The following is a 12673-nucleotide window of genomic DNA, read 5'->3' on the forward strand; positions in this document are numbered from 1 at the left end:
ATTTGCCCCAATTTTTGTGATTTACTAACCCAGATGAACTACCAGCACATGCACCGTATTTCCAATCCCCAAATAATGGATTTGCAATTTCAAGTATACAATGGGGAATTGACAGTTTAACGTGTGGTTTGAAAAAAAAAAATTGAAATTTGCAATTTCAAACAAGGGATTGCCAATGTAAATGTAGTCCAAATGGCTTGTATACAAACCTAATTGTGAAGAATGCACAAGTATGGTACCTGTAGGCATCTCATGTGTACAACAACCTGAATGAAAATTTTAAGTCCAGGTGCTCTGAACTTACACTGTATGTCAAATCCAGTGTCTATTATTTTGCATCAGCAGGCCTTTGCTATATACTAGGTAACTGCACCCATGCAGTATATACTCCACCATGATACATGTACATGACAGTCTTGTACAGTGAATTTTTATAGACCAAACTGAAGTTAATTTATGCGTACTGAGTACAAAATGGATTAGCAGAGAGAGAGAGAGGATGACGAACAACAAACAACCATTATGATGACCAGAAAAAAGACCTTCAATTTTTAATGCTTCCAAAGTACACTGCACATGTGTGATAGTACATGTATTTGTACATGTACATGTACAACACAAACCTTACAGGACAGAGCAGTAGTGCATGCAACCAAAAACTCATCCCAACCCAACCATGCAATAAATGGCATACTTCCCTAGTTCCAACAGAACTGGCTGCGACAGGGTAGTAGCACCGTGTATTTACATGTGGGACAGCAGGTGTTGTAACAGCACATGTACATGTAGTTGATTGGAAATGTGAAGTGTTTGCACAAAATGCGAGCCATTTCGTCATTTTCCTGGCATGCATTACAGGTATGGCGGGCAGCACATCTTGCAAAGCACATAATGGGAGGGGGGTGCTCGATTTAATTCGCTTCACAAAACCTCGTTATCTAGACACTAATTTGATACACAGTTACATGCATGTGTCAGACAATTTCGCGACGGTCAACAGCCCGTAATCTGGTAGAAAATGAAACATCTGATGCAAAGATACTATTTGACAGCCACTGAGCAGATGGGCACGGATGTTATCGAATGGGCTCAGGTGTTTAGCAAGTTCCGCGAGTGAGCACATGTAAAACTCGCTATTAAACAATTGCCAGCAGGAACAGCGGAACATTGGCATAATTGAACTGCGGTTTTCATGATATGCAGCATATGGGCCTTTCCTCAGATACTGTAAATGTACATACCCAGTAAGCTAGGCTGATTCAATGTGTACTTGCGGGATGGCATGCTCATCCTGGAGTATGTTGTACACAGGTAAATGTACAAGTACATGTACATAACATTCCATGAACATTAGACGCTTAACTATTCAAGATTTTTTTCACTGCCTTTTCAGAATGAGGAATATTAATTTGATTCACGTAATTGTCACACTTTTAATATATATTCACTCATAATTTCATTGCTTTTTGTGCAAGCGTGTATTTTATACTTACAGTACATGTGCATGCATTGCAGTGTTTCATGAACACATTTTTAATGAAATTTGCACGAAAACTGAAGGGTTAACATTAATATTAATGAAAAGCAAAAACCTGTCAGTGCCTCCGTATTAGAAATTACATGTACGTGTGCACGGGTACAGACTTGAATGGACACACAACAAAAGTGTCTTATCACATGCCATTGGAGCCCGGATTATGTACATGTGAATAAATGCACCATTTGAATGCCTGGGAAAACCTTGAATATCTGTGGTCTTGTTTTGCCTTGGGGGTTTGATATCCATGTACTGTACATGTAGTGCACGGCCGACCGCGGGCGTAGCTAGGATTTTTTACTGGGGGGGGGGGAGACTAGGGGGGCACCAGCGTCTTATGAGGGGGCACCAGCTTTCAGTGGTGTGGTTTTTGGGGGGCAAGTTTTCGTTGGCCTTGTTCCATATCCATTCATCCCTTTTTTAGTGGGGGGGAGGGGCACCCAGAGGACACTGGGAATTAATTTCTGTGATGTAGTGTGGAAATTTGTGCTACAGTAATTCTTATCCAAGCTGCTTGCTCCAGTCTCCGAGGTTAATGACCCGACACAGAATAACAAAAACATCTCTCTCGACAGTCATTTTTTCCACTGGCATTTGTGCATGTGTAACCTTGAGCACAGCTGCTTGCCTTGCTGCTTGTGAATATTCATAGGGATGATTAATTAAGCTTCCTTAAGACTGGGCCAAAGTTACAAATTGACTGGGCATGTAATAACCAAGGGAAATCAAAAGTAAGGTGCGTTTGTGAAGCAAACCGAGGCATCACTTTGGTGTACAGGGTGGATCCTCAAGGATGTACCGACAGAGACAACAACCTTGCATTTCTCTTAGGTAGACATGTACATACAGTGTAGATGTACATGTACAAGTTCATGTACACACATGTATGCCCAGAAGACCAGTTTTGAAAGAATGCCTTGATATGAGTACAATGTACATGTACCGGTCACCGTATGCATTGTAACCTTGGATAAACAGGCTATTCACCATCAGGGTCTTAATGCGGATCTGATGGATAACTGACAGGTATCTCTAATAAAGTTGGTCATAATCCTCCCCCAACAATCAACAAGTTCCATCAGCGACAAACAGTCAACCAGTGGTCGATTTTGACTGGTAACCTATGCACTGAATATATATCAGGCGTCAGGGAAAATCAACCAGTGGTTAACAAATTGCCACTGATCGAACTTAAAGTTAAAAGTGTGTTCAGGCTTCTCTTTTGCTTTCACGTTCATGTACATTGCGTCTGGATGGCTTGGGTTAAAACGCATTGTTTGAATTTGTGGGAACAACAAGAACGGCAGACTCAGTGTGCAAGTACATGGAGTACAGAAGCCTGGCACTGAGTCAGAGGACAGGTTGAGATCGTCTTAGGACCAAACTGGCAATGTGCCAGAGGAAACTGGGCCATCCAAGCCCTCTCTTCCTTTCAGCAAAGTTTTTGTCTAACTCTCCTGACTGGTTTCTGGATTTAAGTGACCCTGTAGGGCTTGGACATTTATTTACTGCCAAAATGTCACAAGTTCCAAAATGTCACACAAACTGTAAACCCAGATACTGTTGATGTGAGTTGGCAGTAATCTCAAAGGTTCCCCTAAGGCATGACTGGGTGTAGGATACTCTCTCGACAGGTCCACGAAAGTAGCTTACAACACACTACTTGTAAATTGTATGCACTGCTACATGTAATGTACGTGCACAAATGTGGTATCTTCCATTTAGCTACGCCCACAGTGCCGGCCACAAACAGCCCCGGTCCATTTTCTGAGGTGAAATGGCAGGTGGAAAATGGTGAGTGGAAACAGGAAGCAAATGTAAAAATATCCCAAGCCTAAAAACCTTCAAATGGAAAGAGAAGATCTGCTACGGTACATGTATGCCTTCAAGGAACCTGTAGGTCAGCGCTTACATGTATGATTGCTAATCATGCAAACAGCAGAAAGGGGAAAAAAACACTGCATTAGCTGACCTACATTTTGCCAGCACTGAAGCAAAATTCTACTCACAATGACTTGTCACTGACATGTAAAAGCAAAACACCCAACAAAAACAATGCACGGCCAATAACCGCATTCCAAGGCAATCCTCCCCCCATATGCAGTGCATGTGGGCAGATCAATTGCTCCAGCACAATCCACGCAAGGCTGCAGCAGACAGCCAATTTACAGCCAGATATACGCGTACAGTGTATGGATTTTTTTTCCTCTCTGTCTCCATCAGCCCAGCAATGCACATTAATCCCACCGGTACTGTCCCCGGTGCCCCGATGCAAGCTCTAATTGTATTACACTTCCACTCGCATCTGAGCAGTTCCCATGATCACCAACAGATTTTTCCGTCTTCTGTTTTTTTTTCTCTCTGCTATGCCTGCTGTTCCAAAGCTGTGCAATAATCAGTTTGGATGTGTTCATCCAACTTGCGGACACCGGGATTATGTTCACTTATCTTGGCAATGACGCTATGCGTTTAGCCACTACCTTAATTGTTAAAAGATCCTCCACGTGCCTGCCGCTTGCTTGACAGAGCAAAAGCCTTCTTTAAAAAATATGGGAAAAAGGCACAAATATCAGTGCTCCCTTTGGTACTTGTTTTAGTACCTGTGCATTAAAACAAACTCAAATTTCTTGCCTCATGAGCAAGTGTGCTAGTTTCATTCATCTGTGGTAAGTCATTTTATTGTGGATTAGAATACAAACAATGAATGTTTATGAATGCGATGGTAAGAATATTGACGTGAGGTGACAGACGGAGTGTTCCATTTCACGAGGCAATGCGGAGTGGAATGGAACATTTCATCTGTCACTGAATGAAAACATCTTTACCACTTTTAATTTATGTTATACCATACGAGCATACATCCTCGTTATTATTTCCTTTAGGGGAAGCAATGGCCCCAGTGCATTAATGCCAGTTTTGCAAAACAGATTCGAGTGCAAAGTACAACCACTGCACTGATAGTACAATGTACTGTGCAATGTTAGACTGGTTCCCCGTTCCCGTCCCTACATTATTTTCCTTATTCTTTTAGAAATGAGGCAGGAACCAGTCAAGTGAAATGAAGTTCTATTCAACGGGTACCAGTGAAAACAATGAATAATTCAATGACATGATCAATGACCCGCCAATCAGACGATAGGGATTTATGCAGATACGTGTATTGTACAAAATGTTCTATTTTTGTAATGCAGGGTTCCACGCCTTGTGCTGGGACAAACTGTCTGATGGCACATGATTAACAACCACCAATCAGATGGCAGGGACTCATTCCTGAAGGCATTGTGCAATGGTGATTACAGTAACAAGATTTCTTGTTCTACCCTATAAAACGGGGGACATTTTTGGTGAGATACAGACATTTTCCCCATCAGAAAGCTCTCATGCTGCCTACTATTCCTATGGGTGGTCAATGTTGGCAGAAATACATACATGTACATGTCTCACCCTCACTCAGTTAGTGCCAGGTATTTCCTCAAATGAACATTTGTCACAATGCAGAGTATTTCTAACTGGTAACGCTGCCACATTTGGGGGGACTGGGGACAGTAACTTGGAACAGTTCTAAGAAACAGAAAAAGGACGCGTCTCAGCTACATGTACATGTATTTTGCTGATTAACTTCGTTTCACACTGACAAATTAAACATGTACATGTATATGACACCACTGGTCTCACACGTTACTCGCTCAGTGCATAAATTAGCGCAAATTTAAAAATAGGGCTTTTTGTGCTTTTTTTAAGTTTGTAAGGAGTATTCTAAACATGGAATACAAATTGAAGCAGACAGACTTGCAGTGCACTTGGTTCGAGGGAGATTTAAATGTTGTACTGTCCCCCGTGTGGATGTTACATGTACATTGCCTGAACTTGCCCGATAATTTTGGTCATTTTCATTCAATTTTGGCCATTTTTACCACAGGAATCCTATCACAGACCACATACATTTGTCGGAAGCTCCCATGTCAATGTAATCCACACATTTTGTTGTACAGGTAATTGGCTCTATGAAATCATACTTTGGGCAAGGACCTAATCTGATGGCAAGGCCAACATATTTTAAGGCTTAGAGTCTGGCACGTACATCTACACATTTTGGCAAGTGGCAGTGAGAACCACCCACGGCCGTGATCTGCCTGATCGGTTTGGCTTTGCGACAACGCCCAGGAGCAGCCAGATCATGCCCCTCAAGCATTGAAAAAGAAAAGCCCCAAGGAAAGGGCCGTGATTGCCTGAAAATGTCAGGTGGGGATCCTTGATGCACAAGCTTGTGAACACTCAAATACGTGTACTGTACTGGTACATCGACTGGATGACGTGACGAGCGTGCACTGATTAAATGCCCTTTGGTGTGAGCACGGCTATCAGATGGAATGTGGAGGCAGATAGAAGTTTGCCCTGCAAGGACTTAAAATAAATTCCCTGCAAAATGCAAAAACTGTGGCAGAAGAGCAACACTCTACAGTATGTACATTGTACACAGAGAGTCATATCAGGTTTGGAGGGTACACACACCTCTCTCTCTCTCTAATTAAGAACTGTGTAGGTGACAAAAACGTGCAAAATTACTGGTCTTAACGCTTCCAAAGAGACAAACAGCACTGTGTACATAGAATCAGCCACAGCCGTTAGTCTTTTTGCTTCTCTTGAGTGTATATTGTACATCCAAAACAGACCACGTCAAAGGTGAGTTAAATACAATACACCTCAAACTGCGTGTGCTCATCTTCCTATGATGACATTATCGAGGGATATATTACACAACTGTTTAAAATAAATCAAGTCAAAAAGTCAATCAGCCTCTGTCAGCAGTTTTCCGCGGACCCGATTGAAGGTGAACAGCACACTTGGCGGTGCTTCAGTAGTCATGATGGCTTAGTCATGATGAGATGATACAACTGCCCATAACTTTCCATACAGTTCTTGCCTTTACATGTGGGTACATGTACATGTAGTACCCACATGTATGAATTTTACGGCACTGTTCCTAAGTCTTACAGTCAGTTGTACATGTACATGTAGGCGTGCGGCTCCATGCAAGCACTGCGTCCCGATTATCTGCAATTGTTTCCCTCAAAAACTGGCCATTGAAAAAGCATGCTGGGTCATGAATATGCAGACCATCCTTAGTCATGAATATGCATGAAGTGTAGTCCCCTCCAGCTTGGGCCCCCCGACAAATTTACCGGACCACCATCCGAGATGCTGATTTTTGTCCATGTACACATTTCAGATATGCATCGAGATGTGAAGTGAGTTTTCGTCTCGTTCTGTCCTGCAGTAAACCCTGGAGCAGGGAAATTAAAACACGACTCCTATGGAGCAAACGCTTCAAATCAAACACGCTATCAGATTGCGACACCGTTCTGTCCACACTTGTTGATTGTTTGGCAACCGCGCTGATGCAGACCATGAACGGAATGTCGGTAAGGTAGGATGACTAGAGACAAGCGCGTAGGAGGACAGGCAATATATTTCTGCCTTCGCTAGTTTAATAACACTTTCCACCCAGGAAGGAATGAAGGCAAAAGCAGCAACGATGTAGGTCTAAAGATATTGAATGGCTTGCGTCAATATACATTTGTACACCTTGTGGATGTGTAAATTAGGTTTCAAAAAGCACATAAATAAGGGTTTTAAGTCTCCAAAAGAATTTCTTTTACACAAAGATTTCTTCAGGATTCTTGAATGAAAAATACTCGAGTCTACCTGGAGCCTGAGAGACATTTTTTTTTGTTTCACATAATTATTAGCATCGGTCACATTTGCACATAACTGTATCCCTGAAGTAATCATGTACATGTACATCTTAGGAACTGTATCAGGACAGTACACATGTACGTATGACACCGTGCACATGTACCGGTATTTGGGCCTGTGGACAACCCATGGTCACATCTCGATTGAGGCCTCCAATAATTTATTGGGACTTTCCCTACTGATTTAGATTTTTGGTTGCAATGCGCGAAGTGGAACCAACTGGGTCTTTTTTAAATCCGATTCTTCCTCTTTATGAAGGAAATGCACCCTAGCTAGCCCTCCTATGCTGAAGTCACTCTTTGGGTCACTTGGTAAACACCTCAAAGAAGCACAGCTGTGTCCTGTTGTGCACTGCACCAACATGCAAGAGAGTGACCTTGGGCACTTGTGCATATTTGTGCTGTAAAACCAAAGGAGGGGTAGCTAGTGCTATGCATGTATGGTACATTGCAATTGAAATGTAACGCTGTGAGCTGGGATGGCAAATTTTGTGAAAAGAATTCATTTTCATGTTCACAAGGCGTGAAAGTGAATTTCTACTTGTGGGAATACATGTTATCTGTGAAAACCTTTTCCCACTTTGGGAAAAGTTTTTCACCAGTTTGAAATGAAAAGGAATTCTGTGGGGAGAGGAAAAGTGTGAAAAGCTTTCCCCATGTACGGGTCAACTTTCAAATGCAACTCTCCTGTTACAATTTAATGCAAAGGAAAAGAAGTTACAAATGCCTGCACTAGAAGTACCGTCAACGGAAACAATCAAAGAGTGTCAAAACAGCACAGATGGCGGTGTGTAAACAGTTTGAGGAAACGACATACGAAAGGCACATGGTTCACCCTTGTACAGAATGACGGACACAAATGGACAGCGCGGTTTGAGGAGAAACAATAGAAAATCACTTGAAATGCTGGTAACGACTCTGTGAGTACATAAGGGTGGTGGAAAAGCTGCCGGAGAGCTTTGGATCTCTGCCAAGTCAAAGGAAACAATATCCTCCATGCCAAGTTACAATGTACAGCATCTCTTCCTCAAATAACTTGGTACTTTTCCAGCACAGTACATGTATGCAGTCACCGGTACACGTACATGTACGCCTCTCTTCTGGGAAGAAATGTTGCCTTTGCACATGTGATACCAGGACAAGTTATTTGATATCCCAATAACATACTTTGCCAAACCAAGTCGAGGGCCTACTCACTGAAACTTTTAAACAGCCAATTCCAACAGATGTGCATGTAAGTGTACAAAACACTTTATCTTTAGTGAGTCCATATCTACCATGAGTCCTTGGGTCCTGACTGGTCGATCTGTGGAACCTGACCTGGCAGTGTTACAAATGTACCCATGTACCACCTGTATCATAATAGGGTCCATCATACTCCATCTGTTGCACTTTTCCAGGGGTAGGTAAATTTACTAGTACATGGGTAATTCCAGAAAATGGACATTTTTGTGTCCCTGTTACATCTGACCTTTGTTATTTGACATGGACGTACGTGTGTATCCCCGAAATTGATTTTAAACTATTAATATTTGTTTGGCAGGTAATTTGCATTAATTCATCATGACTGGAAATTAGAAGGGTGTTCTGAACTTACAAAATCATATGTCAGACGTGACAGGAACATGAAAGAAATGGACCCCTAACTTGTAGATTTACCCACATGTACATGTAGGTATACAGCACGTGTACATGTATGTATCGCATCCCTTGTGCAAAACGGTGACAAAAGTCTGCTCAGGCCACTTTGAATTCAAAGTGACACGTGTGTGCCAAGTCCGCTTGCAGATAAATTTGTTATCCCAGTCATGATCACGAAACACGGGATTACACGTACATGTACTGGCAGAGACTGCGCGCAATGCTCCGTACCACTCAGCCTTTGGCTTCCTGGCATACAGGCATGCATCATTCCATGTGCCAGTCACGTCTGCGGGATAACCGCAGCGATAATACTGCTGCCAGGAGGCAGGATGAATGTGCAGTCGCAGGCAATTTCCTTAAAGATTCATCCATGCACCGTACATGTACTCATACTCGATACAACACAAACGCAAGCGTGGTCCCAAAATCAACACTGCTGGGCACACGAGGCAAAATTCATTAAAGTTGAAATGCGTTCAACATAAAGAAGTTACATCATGGGTGTTCTTTAACATTTTTTCAAATAGCTCCATCCGGCGACTGCAGTGTACTTAAGTGCAACCTCTTTCCCATCCTTGGGTAAGATCTTGCCACGCTATGGTGATTCCCATCATGCCTTTCGCGATCTTCTGAAGGAATGTACAGAAAGCCCATTGAGTCGAGGTTGACTTAAGTGACCTTACGAGGTCAGTGCCTACGAGTGCATTAGGAAGCAACCAGTACCGGGAGAGTGCATCTTTGACGTAGCACACCACGCAAATATTTGTTATCACATCACACTGCATGTCTGTTTGCTTCAATCGAAATGATTCATAAATTTATCTGCCAAGTTGTGAATGGTGACTATGGTAAAAAGATAAGGCAAAAAAGATGCGGCATACAATATTTGCACAAAATACCGGTAAATCTGGTTTGCTTTTGCAAACTTAACTTTTGACAATACGGAAGCACTTGTGCCCAGTAGATGAAATAAAAGTTAAGATATAAGGCCAAGGAAAATTATCAAACAGATTCTCGTCCCAGACCACTTCCTTTTTCCCCGCCTGTCCTTTTCCTCATTTCTGGTTAAATTTGCAACATCATTTGACATGCATGTACATTTTGTATCAATATAGCCTACCGAGTTATGTCATGTAGCTATAAATTTATGCAAGTTCAAACCAAAACTTATCGAGAAAAATGTTCCCTCCATGTTAGGAAAATAGCAATTTAAATAAAAACACGAAACTACTACTATTTTGCTAATTTTTTCAAGAAAGTTGGACGAGAATCCATTTTTGGTTTTGTTTGGCCGTACAATATTAAAATGGTCACTTACTGCTGCACTGGAATCCTTGCTTGCCAAAACCCCTGCAAGAAAGCAGCCATCAAAATGTGACATTACTACACAAACACACTTAAACTTATTAACATTTTCATATAAATATCTTAGCACTTAAGTCATATGCATGCAATAACCAAGCAGACAATTATAACAGTTGACAACCGCTGTTCAATATTAAATGACAAGAGCAAAGAAAACGCAACAAGAATTACGATAGGAGAGCAATCAATTTAGGAAAATCAATTTTAAAGTTAATTACGCCTAATGCACTCTCTTATTTTCACAAAGCAGCAGCATTCCTTTTGTCTTTTCCTCTTTTTTTAAAATTTTGCCTTATAAATGAACTCTCCCAGATGGAATTCCACAGACGAGTATAAAGGAACTTGATTTTTCAGACATTGAACTCAAACCGATACCCACAATGCAAGAAACCAACTATCCAACGCTTAATTCTGGCCGTCAGTTGTGACCATGCACCGAATTGGAATCTACAGTACAATGTAATCAACAGGACTCTGACGGTGACCCACTGCAGTCTGAAGCTGAGCGTGTTTAAGTGAGACTACTGGAGTCATTTCAGTTGAAATCATAGAATAACAACGCACTGCCATGCCATGCAGTTGTCTAAGTTACATGTACATGGTCAATTCTGGGTGGATGGTCGATGTTGCATGTAGCTCCCTGAGGTACATGTATTGGACGGTTGATAAACTACACGTACATTTAGTTCCTAAAGCAAAGCCGAGTGAATTACAGTAGTTTACTAACTTCCAATACCGAAAGGAGCTTACATCAACTACACCTGTACATGTATCCGCCCAAACTAAACCATGTTTCACATACATACACCACATACATATTTGGTTGCCAACACAGTTTTAGGCATGTATCATTCAAAATGCTGATCAACATGTTTGTCACCATCTTTTCATATGTATCTAGAGAAATGCTTGCACATATGCACACGTGCACTTCACTCGGGTGACAGTTATGAGATACCGTACATGTGTGAAGATGGCTGTCCAAGAAGTGCATGAATAAACTGTTCCCCAGATGAAGCTGGTAGACAGTTTACCATGCATACATATTAGACTTGGGAGTGGCTCCTTGCATGCGCCCTCAAGAAGCAGAAATAGCCGCTGGCATAGTTTTTGGTGAATGGACCGGTGAAAATTTGCCTCTTGGTCATGAATATGTGTGAGGTATGGTACCAGAACTGTAAAACGGACTGCTGGGTCGGGTGACATGGTTCCAGAATGCAGGGTGCCAAACCGTGTTCACTAATACGCACAGGATGCATTGCAAAGTGGACACACTATCTGGCAAACTTCCAATAACAGTGTGCCCCCAGAAGGGCATGGCCAATCAGATAGTGTGTACAGGTACATGGTACTGAGCGGACATTATTTCACGCAGGACACTTTTTGTCATGACACCGGCATTGCCTTTTTGTGATGTCAAAACTCTGACATTTTTAAAACCTGGGGCCCACTTGATGTCCCATAAAAGGGTCAAAGGCCAACTTTTCTTGTGGGAATCGACTTACTGTAAAATGTGCATGCTTGTTTCGGAAACTGTTCCATAAACTGGCACGTTCCATAACTTTAGAATGCAAAGAAGCCTAAAATCAATAAAATATAGCAGAGTCCCCCAAGTTACCTGGCACACTTTGACGTTTCCCTTGACTTCCTTCATGCAAAGTACAGTATATGTTGCCAAAACTCTTCACTGAAAAAATGTATCGGGACTATTACCCTCACAAATCTGTGCCAGACTTGGATCTTTGTGAACAATTTCAGTCTTGTGAAATTTAGTCAACCATTCAAAAACAGAGGAAATCGGGCACAAATCTCAGGAAAATCTAACGATAACACACAAGATATTTCTTAAAAGCTGGTACAGTACGTAGGCCTAAATTCTAAAAATCATTATTACTGTACCTCCACTCACATACCAAACACGTTCGGGAGAAAAATAATTATTTTCTTATTTTGGGGCGCATTTTATGAGAGATCCTTGTGCAGGTCTAAAAACAAAAATACATGGTAAGGCCAAAGTAGAATTTTATTTGAACTTTGGGACAAGTACGTATCAGCTAGATTTCTAAACCCAAACATTGAAGGCTTGATGAAATTTTACTTTTTGTGAAATTTGAGGGGAAAATATTGCTCTGGCAAGGTACTGGAGGAGAAAAATCAAAGCGTGTTGCATTAGGGGCCACGTTATATAGGATACATCTAATCAACAACACACGGTCTACATCATGATACATGTATGTCAGGACATGTTCACTGGAATGTACATTTGGTAACCAAGAATTTTTTTACAAATGTTACAACTCGGGAAATTCAGTTTTAACCCTAACCGCCAAGCATATTGTTTGGCTTACAGTACTCAGTACTACAAAATACT

At 41.6% G+C, this 12673-nt stretch overlaps 1 protein-coding gene and 1 long non-coding RNA gene across 3 annotated transcripts in view; one reads left to right on the top strand and one right to left on the bottom strand.

The window, feature by feature from the left end:
* The window catches only part of LOC110985585 (protein kinase C beta type-like), a 62419-nt gene that overhangs the window by 48449 nt on the left and 1297 nt on the right, over positions 1-12673 (bottom strand). Inside the window, exon 2 of the mRNA XM_087138911.1 lies at positions 10256-10287. Within this exon, the coding sequence (XP_086995037.1) occupies positions 10256-10287 (32 nt within the window). The remainder of the gene's footprint in view (positions 1-10255; positions 10288-12673) is intronic.
* LOC147798605 (uncharacterized) overlaps positions 1-12673 on the top strand; it is a 38950-nt gene that overhangs the window by 14439 nt on the left and 11838 nt on the right. The window lies entirely within an intron of this gene.

This window comes from Acanthaster planci, linkage group LG07 (assembly GCF_054643075.1).
Source record: "Acanthaster planci isolate LZ-2023a linkage group LG07, COTS_SCS, whole genome shotgun sequence".
Taxonomy (NCBI): domain Eukaryota; kingdom Metazoa; phylum Echinodermata; class Asteroidea; order Valvatida; family Acanthasteridae; genus Acanthaster; species Acanthaster planci.